Here is a 15,326-nt window from a genome sequence, read left to right on the forward strand (position 1 = left end):
ACTAATTGCTTCCTGCAAAAGCCCACATCCCGTTCGCTCCTCTTTTCTGTCCCATGGGAGGGGCCAATCATCTCCAAGGTGTGGCCTTACTCCCGAGTCGACCCTGCTTTCTTAATTGTTCTTGTCTTCTGGCAGCTATCTTCTCCAGCTGTTCCTCTGCCTCCCATGCAGAGCCCTCATCCAAGCTTTCCCCAGCCCCCCAGGACTGGCCCCATTTCCTCCCCAACCTCCTCACTGTCTGACTGCTGCCTGCTCTGCTGGCCACAACACTTTGAGAGGAACAGCCTCTGCCTGACTTAGGATTCCTGCAATGGAGTTGGGGGCTCAGCTCACTCTCTCAGGATCCTTTCTCTCAATGTGGCTATGTCCACTATGTGGACTTTTTATGTGGTTCAACTCTTTTCTGTTGCTGTGATTTCTATTTGTGATAGAGATTAAGGAGGAGGTGGCAGCCCTCTGCAGATTATGGCCCTGGGGCCCTCAGCTCTCCAAACTGTCCCACATTGGCCACGTGGGGTGAGATTAAGTGTAGTCCCTGGCTTGGGTTGCTTTCTCCCCTTGCCCATCACAGCAGCACCTGCTCTCTTCCCTCCCCCCACCTATCTGGGGAATTCTGGATGAGAACGGGGGACATGGGGTTTAGTGAGAAATAATGGATGCCGTAGACAGGTTGCTGGTTGGCAGATGGAGTGTTTGGAGTTTGAATGACACAATTGGCAGTGTCAGTTACACAAGTGTGCAACAGTATTTTTACTTACTGATTTCTTAGAGCCTCTAAAGCAGGGGCGTAAAACTTGTGTTGTCAGGGCAGCATCACGTGACATATCCGGACTTTCCCCCCCTTCGCTAAAGTGGGTGCGGGCAGCACGTGGCACATCTGGCCCGCAGGCTGGGAGTTTGACAGCCCTGCTCTAAAGCCTTGGCCATTTTATCTGGAAATAAGTGCACTCTGAAATGGAAGCGGTATCAGGTTTGGGAACAGCCTTTCCTGGTCCTTTGAGCATCCAAAGCTCCTTGGGGTCATCTTGGCCTTTCCCAAAGGAGGCCACTCTTGGTGACCTTCAATGGACAAGTATTCGACCGGCCTTTGGCTAATATGTTGTTATGGCGATGGTAAATACATAACATTTTTTTCAACAGGTTTTTATTGTTGTGTTTTCAGCCCTTGGGGTTGCTTGTATTCTCCTTATGGCTGCACTGAGGTAGGTTGTAGTTTAAATGTATTTGAATGAAAGTGATAATTTTTAAGCATCTGTGCTACACAAAACAAAAGGGGAAACAGAGAATTTGAACAGGAATCATACAGAAATAAATGTCAATAGCACAGATAATCTTATATTCTCAATTTTAGGCATAAATGCTTTTTAAAATCTGTAAAAGGCTTAGATTTTATCTGTTTCACCGATAAAGAGTATTTGCAGCTTAGGGTTGAAATGAGGCTTCCTTGGTGCTTTTCTCAGGTGGGTTGTTTTCTTGCAGACTAGGTAACATCATCAGTGGTAGCAGGGAGGGGGGTTTGCTCTCAGTTGATGTTCTAGGGCAGGGGTGTCAAACTGGCAGCTCCCTGCCTGGATGTGTCATGCGCAGGCCAAATCCACCACAGTTCTGTGGAGGGGAAAAATGTCACAATACGTGACGTGATGGCAAAGTAATGCCACATGTTTGACACCTGTGTTCTCATGGCTTGCCAGGGTTGGTGGGAGTGGTATTGGAAGTTTTTTGGTTGGGCTGTTTACTGTTGGCTTGTTTGGCAGCTCCTTGGCTGCAATATTGTTCACTTCTGGAATGTTGGTCTGATGTTGACCTTGGAGTTAATCTCTGCTCATCTGGGGGCTGATTGCTGGCAGGGAGAGTCTTGGTCTTTTTGTTCCCGTTTTGCACAGGTAGCTGTTGTTTATGTGTCTATTGGTGGTGGGTTTGTCACAATGTCAGGCTTCCAGGAAGTCTCTAGTGTTTTTAAATTTGGCTTGGTCGAGGATGGTCACGGTTTCCCAGTTGAAACTATGGTTAATTCTATACACGTGTTGTGAAATTAAAGATTTTTCATCATGTCTTCTGACTGCTAGTTGTGTTCATGGATGCGTTCTGCGTCTGTTTTTCCTACTTAATGGCTGTTGCAATCTTTTATTTCCATTGTATGTTGGAAATGACTCCTGTTCTTGATGAATGTATCTTTTCTTTTATGTACATTGAGAGCATATGCACCAAGACAAATTCCTTGTGTGTCCAATCACACTTGGCCATAAAGAATTCTATTCTATTCTGTTCTATTTTGTTATCTAGTTGCTGGTTGTTTTTTTGTTTTGTTTTTTGATAACTTAGGACGTATTGGAGAGCTTTAATTGTTTTGTGTGCTATGCTGATACTATGTGGTTGCAATAGTCTGTTGGTAGTTTCTGAGATGTTTTGGAATCTTTCAATATTCCTTTTTCCTTTGAAGATGTTGTTGATGATTTTGTGGGTGTTCTGTAATTGGTCCTATTTTATTATGGCGAAGGTATTATTTGCATACCCGATTCATATTTTAGGTTGTATTTGTGGGAGTGCTATTGACTCCAGATGTTGTATTACAACTTTCGCTATGAGTCCTGAAAGTGGTGATCCCATGATTTGATTTGTGGACAAGTTTGCCCATTAAATTGAAAGTATTAGCCAGAGGTTGGTAACATTCATGATTTTGAGGGTTTCAGTCTTGGTTATTTGGTCATGGATTCTTTGGTTAATTCTGAGTTTGTGGATGTGAAAAGGTCTGTGACATCAAATGAGACCATCATTATTGTTGTGTCTTTGATTCTTTGAAGGCCCTGTAGTGGGGACAACTCTATTTAGACATGCACAAACACTGCAGCAACCCTGAACACCAGAAAAGGAAACAGATAGTCTATACAACAAAATGGATACCTACGCAACTCCAGCAATAAGTGCCTGACCACTTAGCCCATTATAAACTACAACCAAAACAAACCTTAAAAGGGATGACACTGCCATACATCAAAAACATCTCAGAAACTATGAAAAGACAATGACAGCCACAGGACATCGGGATAGCACACAAACTAAGTGCAGGTGGTCCTCGACTTACAGTGGTTCATTTAATGACTATTTGAAGTTACAACAGCACTGAAAAGAGTGACTTATGACCATTTCTCACACTTTTGACCATCCCCATGATCATGTGGTCAAAATTCAGCTGCTTGGCAGCTGACTCATGTTTACAATGATTGTAGTGTTCTGGGATCTTCTGACAATGAGAGTCAATGGGGAAGCCAGATTCATATAACAACCATGTTACTAATTTAACAACTGCAGCAATTCACTTACGCAACTGCAGTGAGAAAGGCTGTAAAATGGGAAAAATTCACTTAACTCTCTAGCTTAGTGACAGAAATTTGGGGTTCAATTGTGGTTGTAAGTCTAGATATAACCATAAAGCCCTCTAAAATATCCTAAGTTATCAAAAAAAACCCAGCAGCCTCAGAAGTAAAAAACAGGAATCATCTCCAACATACAGTGAAAATAAAAATTGCAACAGCCAATATGGAGGACAGACGGGCAGAACGCATCCGTGAACACAACTAGCAGTCAGAAGACATGATGAAAAATCTTTAATTTCACAACACATGGACAGAATTGGGCCGGGATAGCTCAGGCAATAGAGAAGCCTGTTATTAGAACACAAAGCCTGCAATTACTGCAGGTTCGAGCCCGGCCCAAGGTTGACTCAGCCTTCCACCCTTTATAAGGTAGGTAAAATGAGGACCCAGATTGTTGGGGGGGCAATAAGTTGACTTTGTAAAAAATATACAAATAGAATGAGACTATTGCCTTATACATTGTAAGCCGCCCTGAGTCTTCGGAGAAGGGCGGGGTATAAATGTAAACAAAAAAAAAGAACCATAGTTTCAACTGGGAAACTGTGACCATCCTAGACCAAGCCAAGTTTAAAAACACTAGAGACTTCCTGGAAGCCTGACATTGTGACAAACCCACCACCAATAGACACATAAACAACAGCTACTTGCTGTGCAAAAAGGGAACAAAAAGACCAAGACACTCCCTGCCAGCAATCAGCCCCCAGATGAGCAGAGATTAACACCAAGGTCAACATCAGACCAACATTCCAGAAGTGAACAATATTGCAACCAAGGAGCTGCCAAACAAGCCAACAGTAAACAGCCCAACCAAGAACTCCTAGAAACAATCCCACCAATACTGACAGGGCAAGCCACTAGACTAGAACATCAACTGAGAGTAAACTCCACTCCCTGTTAGCACTTGAGAGTCATGAAACGTCTGCAAGAAAACAACCCAGCCCAGAGAACACCATGGAACTCTGTATCTTTTGTTTTTCTTTCCAATAAGCAGGTGCCATAGATCTAGAATGAAATAGGGGTTATGATTCTGGCTTATTAGGAGGAGAATCAACCCATATCCTGCTTGTGAACATTGTTCAATGGATTTAGTTCAATGTATTTCCCAGTGGCAATTCAGTTGAGAAACACCCCATGAAAGAAAAGGGGGAGTCCCAATTACAATATCCATGTAATTCTCATGAAGTATCCTGGAGGTGGTTTGCCAACTTCTGAAGAGTTTTTTCATGTGTTTGACTTGTCAGGATAGTCTGTAGCCTTTGGATTTCCTGGTAGGCTCCCATCTAATACTAGCCAGCTCTGATTCTGCTTAGCTTTCTTTCAGAATTGGCTAGATGTGATACCTGTTGTTGTTGAGACTGTGTTTAACTAAATCTGGTGAGCTTTTAGGGGTAGATTAGAACTGGAAGCAAGAACAGTCAGCTTACATGCAGTAGTCAATTAGTAAACTTTTCAGTCCAAACCCAACTTACTTGGTTTTGATGGAAGGATGTCTGGAAATATTTTGGATTTTCTTCTTTTTCTTCAGAAGGAGGAAGAATTTGAACTGCCCCACCCACCAGCAGGTAGAGTCCTACAGCGCCATGTGAGAACAATTCGGGAAGTGCGCACCCTCATAACACGTGTCATCACAGATGTTTACTACAGAGATGGCACCGAAGTGGAACGGCAGGTGGTTGAGGTAGGATGTTTCCAATAAGGCTGTGGACCCCATGGTTTCCGGAATGATCTCTTCAAGAGTGATGTCGGTCTTTTAGAGGATACCTGAGGCAAAGGCAATGGCAGCCATATCCAGAACTAAAGGAGGCCATGGGAGTTGTCAAAGGCTCTTCCATACTCTGCTCTCTTCAAAATAGGGACAGCCATCTTTGCTTGCAAAGTGAATCAAGTCACATTCAGAAGGATCCAGATTCTAGGGCCTCTGAAGGGGACAGGAGTGAAAGTGAAGGGAGTGGGCAGAGGTAGTGTGGGCAGCCTCCCCCTCCCCAATTTGCCTGAGAGCCAAAGCGAAGAGCGATGATCCCTCCCAAGTAAAGGACTTTATTGGTGGAGTCAGTTTTGCTGCCTGGGCCCAATTAATCTTTTGGCAGGCTGAGGATATTCTACTCCTCCAGAGCACATAAAAATGTATAGCAACAATATTCTCTGGTATATTTGGGTCCTCCCAGCCAAGCCTGTGTCTTTGAGGGTGCACCCAGATCTAGGGCACAATGATAAGCCAGGCCTGTAGGCTCCATGGAAGGTCCTGAGCCGATCAGTTGGAAAGGCTGAGGCTTCGTGTCCTGAGGGCCTCATCCATCAAAGGGAGCGATGTTCAGACCCAGAAAGAGGAGAGGGTGGGGGCTGAAGGAAGAAAAGAACCTAAGAGGAAGCCATTCCTGCCCCAGCCCAGATCTACCATTTAAGATAGGAATGAATGCGAAATATCTTCTTTCTCCAGGAAGTAAAATGTTTCTTTTTATCCATGGGATGAGAATGGAACTCGAGGCTGCTTTTGCTGGATGGTGGTAGTATCTATTATATTAAGATGATATAGGATGACCATTTGTCTGGAATGGTACAGGATGTCCTGCTTGAGCAGAGAGTTGGACTAGAAGACCACCAAGGTTGCTTCCTACTCTGTTATATTCTGTTATTTCAGAGAGATGGAATGACAGCAGAATGTGAGCAGAGTTGTACCTTCAAAATGCCATAAAAATACTGTTCTTGAGTACAGGAGTTCTGATAAAGGTGGATGTTAGTGTATGAATGCCTGAGTACCTAAGCGAAGGGGGCCATGAGGAAGATTGCAATGGCCCCCTTCCCATTTGGAACCTGATCTGTTTCAGGAGCGAGAGGAGCCCCACGTGGATTGCTATGAGTGTGAGGTGGACGTCTCTCCTTCCCGTACCGGGGCGTTTTCTCTGACCTCTGGAGATCTTGGAGACCTCAGCTCCTTTTCCTCCAAGGCGTCCGGACCTCAGCACACTTCCAGTGGAGGAAGCAGTGCTCTGTCCGCCACTCGCAGCCGTGCAAACTCTGCAGGCCCAAGAAGGGGCTCTCAAGACTTGGCCTTGCTCACGGCCAGGAAGCTGAGGTGGGTGGGGTCTTTAAGAGATTACTGGCCAGTTTGCACAGAAGTCAGTTGTGCCGTTCTTTTTTTTTTTCTTGTTGTTTTTTTTTTATTGAAAGAGTTTTAAAAAAAACAAAACAAAAACATTTTCCCCCCTTTTTCCCCCCTCCCTCCCAAAAAAAAACAAAACACCCCCCTCCCTCCCCCACCCCCCGGCTTCCCGGGTCAATCACAAGGTAAAGTCCAATCCAAATAACCACATCCAAAGCTTTTCGTCTCCCAACCCCCTCCCCATTACATAAAATAACTTTCTAATTATTCAAAGGCAATCTGATATTTCTTAATCTGATATCTGTTTTGTAGATAATCAATCCATTTTTTCCATTCAATTAAATATCTTTCCTGCGTATTGTCTTTTAAAAACGCTGAGATTTTAGCCATCTCAGCCAAATTAATAACTTTCAATATCCATTCTTCTATTGTAGGTATCTCTTCTTTCTTCCAGTATTGTCCAATCAACAGTCTTGCTGCTGTTATTAAGTTCAAAATCAATTTAGTCTCAATCCCTGTACAATCCATTATAATTCCCAAAAGGAAAAATTGTGGCAGGAAGTCAGTTGTGCCGTTCTTGGGCGTGAGAAAGTCATTTGAGAAATTAATGTCAGAGTTCAGAAAACTGAGCTCTAAAACCTCAAGTGTAGTTTAACTTATTCAGGACAGATGTAGATAAACACATGTGAAGAGTCAAGATGTTTGGCAAAACTTTGTGAAGGCCAACATTTTATAGAAAGTCTTCTCCAAACTCAGTAATGAAAAATAATATTAAATGGTACTTTATTTATTCAATTTCTTTAACCACCCAGCTCAACATTGACTTTGGACTACAAACTTTTACCACCTTGCTTTGTAATACACTTTTCTGGAGAGACTTACCTTTTAATTTTTAGCCAGTTCCAGGGTTTTCCAAAGGGAAAAGGAGCTTTCACATCCATGAGCAAAGTGTCATGAACCTGAGAGGCTTCTGATGGGGAAGCAGCAGCTGCCGGCAGGAGCTAAGCTGCCTCTTCTCTCCCCAGCCCAAAGAAGGGGATCGGCTTCTGCCCAGCCCATCGTGACCAAGGCAAGGCCGCAGCGGGAGACGAGGCGGAAGACCCAGGCCCCAGCAACCAGCAGGGTAGAGGCGCACCGCTTACCCCCCGTGGGCGAGGGCGAAGGGGCCGTCCTACTTCCCGATCCACTGGAGCAAGGTAGAGCAGTGGCGATGGAAGCAAAGCTTTCTCGGCAGGGCTCTGGCCCTCCCCCTAATCCCTCTCGCGGTTTCTGCAGGGACTTCAAAGAGGCAGATCTTTCAGCCGGTGCCTGTTTGGATGGGCAGCCCAGCCTGGATCCACATCTGGAGGGCCTGGAGCGAGCTGAGCCCCCTCGGTGCCGCAGTGGCTCCCCTGAAATCCCTTTGCAGGAGCAACCGAGCGCCTCTGACGATCCCAGGCTCCCTTCCCCTGGGAGCTGCGTGGTGGGCCTCCGGGTGGTAGCTAAATGGTCATCCAATGGCTACTTCTACTCTGGGACCATCACGCAGGATGTGGGCGGGGCCAAGTACAGGCTGCTCTTTGACGATGGCTATGAATGCGATGTTCTGGCCCGAGATGTCCTCCTGTGCGACCCCCTCCCCCTGGAAACGGAGGTGACAGCACTCTCCGAGGATGAATACTTCAGTGCAGGTAAGTGCCTGCTGGTTCGCAAGACGCTCACTGCTCAGGGTGGTGGGACGAGGGGAGGGAGCAGGATTGGGGCCTCTGCCTGTAGCTCTGCCTTTGCTACAGGTGTGGTAAAGGGCCATCGGAAGGAGGCGGGGGAGCTGTTCTATTGCATCGAGAAGGATGGACAGCAGAAGTGGTACCGGCGGACGGCGGTTATCCTGTCTTTGGAGCAAGGGAACAGACTCCGGGAGCAGTTTGGGCTCGGCCCATTCCAGCCGGCCACTCCTCTGACCAGGGCAGCTGATATCAGCCTAGGTGTGGCTCTGAGAAAGGAGCCCCACACTGGGACCCCATTCCTCACCCCTGGGTGGCTAGAGTGGGAGTGGCCATCATGCAGAGGAAATCCTGGCCCTCTGCGAGCTCCACCTTTGTGGAGGGCTAGAAAGAGGTGGGCTGGTCACCATGGAGGGTGCAACTGGGGGAGGGCTGCAGGGAGGCTGGGGCTGCCCTGTGCCAGGTGGTCTACAGAAGGTGAAGCTGACTCTGCTTCACCTGGTGGACCCAGATAACCTGGTGGAGGGAAAGCGGAAGAGACGCAGCGTTGCTCCCCCCAGCCCCTCCAGTGGCAGCACGACTCCCATCCGCAAGAGCCCGGAGCCTCTTTCCAGCAAAAGGAAACTGGCTGCTGTCTCAGAAGAGGAGCAGTCCCCAGCCAAGCGGGGGCGGCGCCTGGCACTGTCTAAAGCAGGTGAGACTTGCTCAGAGAGGCTGCCCTCTCCTGAGCCTGGGTGGCTGCAATTCGGCTGTGCTCGCCCAGTTACTTCCTCCTATGCTCAAAAGGCAACCTGGGATGTCCCGGCTGATGTCCTTCCGTCCCCACCTGGCTCTTGCGCCTTTCCCTCTTGGGTTATTTCTGGAAAGACCTGGCAAAGGGCAGGAGCTGATCTTTCTCTCTGTCTGCAGGAGCTGCGAATGCCAGGGAGATGGCAAGCCCATCAGGTAGTGGAAAGTACTCAGGTGATCACTTGGCACTTGATCACCGATGGGGTCCTTTGCCCCAGAACAAAACTCTTTTTTTGGGCTACGCCTTTCTTCTCTCCATGGCAAATACAACAGAGGAGCTTTCTAGTTATCAAAAGACTGCAGTGAGCAGCGAAGAAGAAGAAGGTGAGGCCATCTGGCTTGCTTGTATCAATGTGTGTTGGTCCTTTTGGAACACTCAAGTTCTCTACATAATTATAGATAATTGAGGTGATGTCTTTGATGGTTATGCATTGTATTACAATTAGACTCAATCTTGCACGAGGGAAGGGATGTTGTTAATATATCAGGTATTATTATTATTATTATTATTATCATTATCATTATTATTATTATTATTATTATTATTATTATTATTATTTATTCGATTTTTATACCGCCCTTCTCCCGAAGGACTCAGGGCCAAAAGTACAAAAGTACAGCCAAAAGTAAAAACAGAAAATACAATATACAATTAAAATACAAATTAAAAAACTTATTTTATAATTGGCCTAAAAAAACTTTAAAATATATAAAACTAAAACCCCTTAAAATTAATAATAGAAAATTTAAAATCAATAAAATTTAAGCCAGCCCATACGAATGAAAAGATGTGTCTTCAGTTCGGCGGAAGGTCGAAGGTCAGGTATTTGGCGTAAACCGGGGAAGCTCGTTCCAGAGTGTGGAGCCCCACAGAAGGACCTTCCTGGGGCCGCCAGCCGACATTGCTTGGCGGACGGCACCTGAGAAGTCCCTCTCTGTGAGAGCGACGGGTCGGTGGGAGGCATGCGGTAACAGCAGGCGGTCCCGTAAGTACCCAGGCCCTAAGCCATGGAGCGCTTTAAAGGTAGTGACCAAAACCTTAAAGTGCACTCGAAGGCCACAGGTAGCCAGTGCAGTCTGCGCAGGAGCGGTGTTACATGGGAGCTACGTGGCTCCCTCTATCACCAGCGCAGCTGCATTCTGGACTAACTGAAGCCTCGAGTGCACCTCAAGGAGCCCCATGTGAGAGCATTACAATAATCCAAGCGAGAGGTAGCAGGCGCATGAGTGACTGTGCACAAGGCATCCCGATCAAGGAAGGGGCGCAACTGCCGAACCAGGCGAACCTGGTGGAAGGCCCTCCTGGAGACGGCCGTCAAATGATCTTCAAACGACAGCCTCTCATCCAGGAGGACACCTAAGTTGCGCATCCTATCCTTTGGGGCCAGTAACTCGCCTCCAACAGTCAGCCGCGGCTGCAGCTGACTGAATCGGGGTGCCGGCATCCACAGCCACTCCGTCTTGGAGGGATTAAGCTTGAGCCTGTTTCTCCCCATCCAGACCCGTACGGCTTCCAAACACCGGGACAGCACTTCAACAGCTTCATTGGGGTGGCCCGGGGTGGAAAAGTACAGCTGGGTGTCATCAGCGTACAGCTGGTATCTCACCCCAAAGCCACTGATGATCTCACCCAATGGCTTCATATAAACGTTGAACAGAAGGGGCGAGAGGATCGACCCCTACGGCACCCCACAAGTGAGGCACCTCGCGGTCGACCTCTGCCCCCCTGTCAACACCGTCTGTGACCGGTCAGAGAGATAGGAGGAGAACCACCGATACACGGTGCCTCCCACTCCCAATCCCCCCAACCGGCGCAGCAAGATACCATGGTTGATGGTATCAAAAGCCGCTGAGAGGTCTAATAGGGCCAGGGCAGAGGAATAACCCCTGTCCCTGGCCCTCCAGAGATCATCCACCAATGCGACCAAAGCTGTTTCCGTGCTGTATCCGGGTCGGAAGCCGGACTGGAACGGGTCTAGACAGACGGCTTCATCCAGGTATTGGGATAGCTGTCGCGCCACAGCACTCTACAACCTTCGCAATGAAGCGAAGGTTGGAGACTGGACGATAATTACCCAAAATAGCTGGGTCCAGGGAGGGCTTCTTAAGGAGGGGTCTCACCACCGCCTCTTTCAAGGCGGCAGGGAAAACCCCTTCCAACAAAGAAGCATTGATAATCCCCTGGAGCCAGCCTCGTGTCACCTCCTGAGTGGCCAGTACCAGCCAGGAAGGACACGGGTCCAGTAAACATGTAGTGGCGTGAAGCCTCCCCAACAACCTGTCCACGTCCTCGGGAGCCACAGGGTCAAATTCATCCCAAACAGACTCGACAAGACGTGCCTCCTCTCCCTTGCTTGGATCATCCCAATTTCGGTCCAGACCATCCCGGAGCTGAGCGATTTTATCGTATAGATAACCACTAAATTCCTCGGCACGTCCCTGCAAAGGGTCATCCCGCACCTCCTGATGAAGGAGGGAGCGGGTCACCCGAAACAGGGCGGCTGGGCGGTTATCTGCCGACGCAATGAGGGTGGAGGCGTAGGAGCGCCTCGCCTCCCTCATTGCCACTAGGTAGGTCCTAGAATAGGACCTAACTAGTGTCCGATCAACTTCGGAACGACTGGACCTCCAGGTGCTCTCTAGGCGTCTTCTCCGGCGTTTCATCTCCCTCAGCCCCTTGGAGAACCAAGGGGCCAGGCGAGACCTGCGCCGGGTCAGAGGCCGCAAAGGCACGACCCGGTCCAAGGCCCCAGCCGCAGCCTGTTCCCAGGCCGCAACTAGTTCCTCAGTCGAGCCGTGGGCCAGATCCTCAGGAAATGGCCCAAGCTCTGTCAGGAACCTCTCAGGGTCCATCAGGCGCCTGGGACGGAACCAACGTATAGGTTCCGTCTCCCTGCGATGGTGGGTGGCGGTTCGGAGGTCCAGGCGAAGGAGAAAATGATCTGTCCATGACAACGGTTCTGTTACTAAGTCGTCTAATTCCAGATCATTTAACCACTGTCCAGAGATATAAATTAGATCCAGCGTGCCTCCTCCCATGTGTGTAGGACCATCATTTACTCGAATCAGGTCCAAGGCCGTCATGGAAGCCTGGAACTCCCGAGCTGCAGTCGATGACAAGCCAGCTGATGGTAGGTTGAGATCCCCCATAACCATAAGTCTGGGGGTCTCAACCGCCACACCGGCAAGTACCTCCAACAGCTCGGGCAGGGCTGTGTTCACGCAGCAAGGAGCCAGGTACGCGATCAACAAGCCCAACTGATTCCTATGGCCCCACCTCACATAGAGGGATTCACAGCCGGCAATCTGAGGAACAGTGGCCTCCCTCGGCTCTAATCCTCCTTAATGACAACCGCCACCCCCCCCACCCCTACCTTGGGCCCTCGGTTGATGAAATGCTCGGAAACCCGGAGGGCACAGCTCAACAAGGGGAACCCCCCCTCGGAGCCCAACCAGGTCTCCGTAATGCCCATGTAAATGTATTAACTCATGGGGAGAATTAAAATGGCTGCATGTACAAGTTGCACTAAGTTGAAACCAAACCACCCTCCTCCAGCTCTCTGTGTCCCCTTGCCTGGCTTTCTTCTATCTGGGAGGTATCAGTCGTGGTGTCCCTTTGCAAGGGGTTCCTGGGTTGGATCCATAAATTCCTCATTTTCCCTGGTCAGTTGGACAAGTTCACCTCTTCCAAGGAAAACCCCTCCCTCCTTGCAGCATGGGCAATTCTTGTGACCTTCAAGGGGAACTCCAGGTGTGGATGGAGGGAATGGCCTTGAGGAACAGGAGGAGGAAGTGCTGCTGAGACAACGGTCAGATAAAAGACACCCGATTCAGCCTGGATCTGTTTGGGGCAGAATCCTATCTGTAACATCTTGGTGGGGGCTGGGAATGCATAGAGACTTACAAGTTTCTGCTAATATAACTTTACAATTAAAGTAGTATTGATCTATATGACTTCAGTTTCTAGCCTAGTCAGCCTTTAAGTGCTGATATCAATCAATTCTGATTGGGAAGCGAGGGAAACGTCTGTTCTGCCTTTTTGTTCACTTGCAAGATGATAACAATTCAGTGAAATTTTCCTCAGTGGAGCCTCTCAATCTCTTCTCAAAGGCAGGATGGGAAGATCCTTGCCACAGGACGGCTCCCAAGATGGGGAAGGGGAGGAGCTGGAACAAGAAAAAAAACTGGAGTGAGGGTGGTCAGGGAAGCTTCAGAGTGAGAGAAATATAGCAAGAGATCAATGATGTTCTCCATCAGTGCAAGCTCAAAATACTAGAGACATTGAAGAAATGCTTGCTGAGAACAGGATAGCAAAGTGAAGCCCGTTTTGTACAGGAAGGAAACTTGAGGCACTCAAGTCAGATGTCCAGCCAGTATTAAAAGACCCCCTGGTTGGTTATCCATTTTCTGCTGCTTTCCCAAAACAGATGCTGCATTCCCTTATAGTAACCACCATAGTCCAGTTTTGTGCACAGAGGCGTGTGTGCGTGTATATGTGCCTAAGGGAAGAAAATTATTCCCATTAACTTGATATCTGCTCTGAGGCTTTCTCAGAGGCACGATGCTGGTTTGAAGGAAAAGTAAGAACTGTCCAATATGCTTCCATGTTCCAGAATTTGTGGAGAGAGTACCTTACAACAAATCCTACGCTGAGCTACAACTCCAAGCAGGAGGAGGTTTCATCCTAGACGACTTCAATGAAAGCCAGGTCAGAGTCCAGGGCAGGGGTGGGTGGGTGGGGGATGCCTGCAGGGCAGAAAGGTGAGCTGTGAGCCAAACATCAACAAGACGAAGTGCCCCCTCCCCAGGTTCTGGAATGCCTGGCGAGAAGAAGGGATTTGTTTGACATTGTTTTCAGATTGCATGAGCAAGCTGGATCTTTTGGCTTCAGCAAATGATTTCTGCCTTTGGCAGCCACCAGCTTTTGTAGTGGCTTCCGTACCCCCCTGGGACTTGGCAGTTTTTGCCTTCAAAGAGCCCCTAGTACTTTGGTGATGATCACACATTACAATCCTGACTTTGTGACTTGGGAGTGGGGGTGGATTTTCTACATTTGTCCGTAGTGAGAAAGTAAAGGGGTTTTCCCAGGCCTTGAGAATGTTGTTGGCTAGAAAGCCGGCAGCCCAGGTTTGAGACCCACACATTCTGCAATGGGACGAACTGCCGTCCTTGCCCCAGATCCTGCCCACCTAGCAGCTTGAATGCATGTAAATGTGCATCATGCTGGCTACATGGCTGCAGAAATGTCTTCTGACTGCTGGTTCAATGGCCTCAAAACAGAGATGAGCATCAGCAATAACTAATGGAGTAGAATCCGCAGGGCTTTTTTAGAATGCCGGAGAGCTCCTGCTCTGATTTCCGGGTCATGTTCAATTATGGCCCTGAGCGTAATTGGCATTGTAGGCCACTGAGCCTTCTTGACACTGAAGAGCAAAGGCAGATTGTTTTACCTCTGAGGTTGTCCAGAACACCAGCACCCCACCCACCCCACTTCCTCTCACCCATGTTGTGTCCTGCCCTTCAGTCTTGGGTTCAGCTGCATTTTGTGCTTGTTCCAAATCTCAGTTGTTTCTATTTGCAGTTGCCCTTTCTTTCCTGTGTTCGGCAAGGTGGAATTGGTTGTTCAAAGATGATGATGATGATTTCTCTCTGCTGCTTTTTGGTGCCTGTGCTCTTGTTGCTGCTCTGATTTTTTGCTCTTGAAACCTCTTTTGTGGAATCTGTGTGCAAAGTTTAGTTATACCATCTATACTATGAGCTGGAAAAATAAGGCAAAGGGATTCTGGGGAACCAACAGATGTGGGCAGAAAAAAAAGGCTCAGAAGGGAACCTCCCTCACTTTCTGGCTGTCAAGGAGACTTGAACGAGTCGGTTAACAGAGCCTTCCCATAAAGAACCAGCAGCAGATTCCTGCCTGCTCAACCTGGGAAGGCTGATGTTAGCCTTGATTAACAGATGAGCAAGATCAGCAACGATGGCGGCCTTACTGACCCCTTCCTAGCAGCGTCTCTTCACTGCGTTGATCAAAATCATTTTCACACCATCTTAGCCATAAAACCAAAAGGCAAGCAGCAAAATATTGTTATGTGCAGACCACAATTCCTGCTGGGAAATAATCTTGGCTGGAAACAAGCATGTTATCCTATATGATCTTGTCTCCTGAATTGCAAATATCCAGGGAAATATGCTGAAGGAAGAAAAGAATCCAAGAACAGAAGCTGTTTATTCAGTGATGAAAGGGAAGCTGGGCAGGACCCAGGCTGGGATGAGCTATTTTGGGGACTTACACCCATCTTCCAGAGCATAGAGCCGATAAAAACGACTTGCAAAGCCTAACAATTAAAAGTAAATACAAGAAAT

At 48.0% G+C, this 15,326-nt stretch overlaps 1 protein-coding gene across 4 annotated transcripts in view; it reads left to right on the forward strand.

The window, feature by feature from the left end:
* The window catches only part of TP53BP1 (tumor protein p53 binding protein 1), a 41,424-nt gene that overhangs the window by 23,742 nt on the left and 2,356 nt on the right, over window positions 1-15,326 (forward strand). For all 4 annotated transcript variants that reach the window (XM_058155987.1, XM_058155985.1, XM_058155986.1 and 1 more), the window contains 8 exons: window positions 4,900-5,052; window positions 6,200-6,447; window positions 7,500-7,670; window positions 7,750-8,144; window positions 8,247-8,438; window positions 8,689-8,871; window positions 9,087-9,290; window positions 13,580-13,674. In XM_058155987.1, the coding sequence (XP_058011970.1) occupies window positions 4,900-5,052; window positions 6,200-6,447; window positions 7,500-7,670; window positions 7,750-8,144; window positions 8,247-8,438; window positions 8,689-8,871; window positions 9,087-9,290; window positions 13,580-13,674 (1,641 nt within the window). The remainder of the gene's footprint in view (window positions 1-4,899; window positions 5,053-6,199; window positions 6,448-7,499; window positions 7,671-7,749; window positions 8,145-8,246; window positions 8,439-8,688; window positions 8,872-9,086; window positions 9,291-13,579; window positions 13,675-15,326) is intronic.

The sequence above is a fragment of the Ahaetulla prasina genome, chromosome 13, assembly GCF_028640845.1.
Source record: "Ahaetulla prasina isolate Xishuangbanna chromosome 13, ASM2864084v1, whole genome shotgun sequence".
Taxonomy (NCBI): Eukaryota; Metazoa; Chordata; class Lepidosauria; order Squamata; family Colubridae; genus Ahaetulla; species Ahaetulla prasina.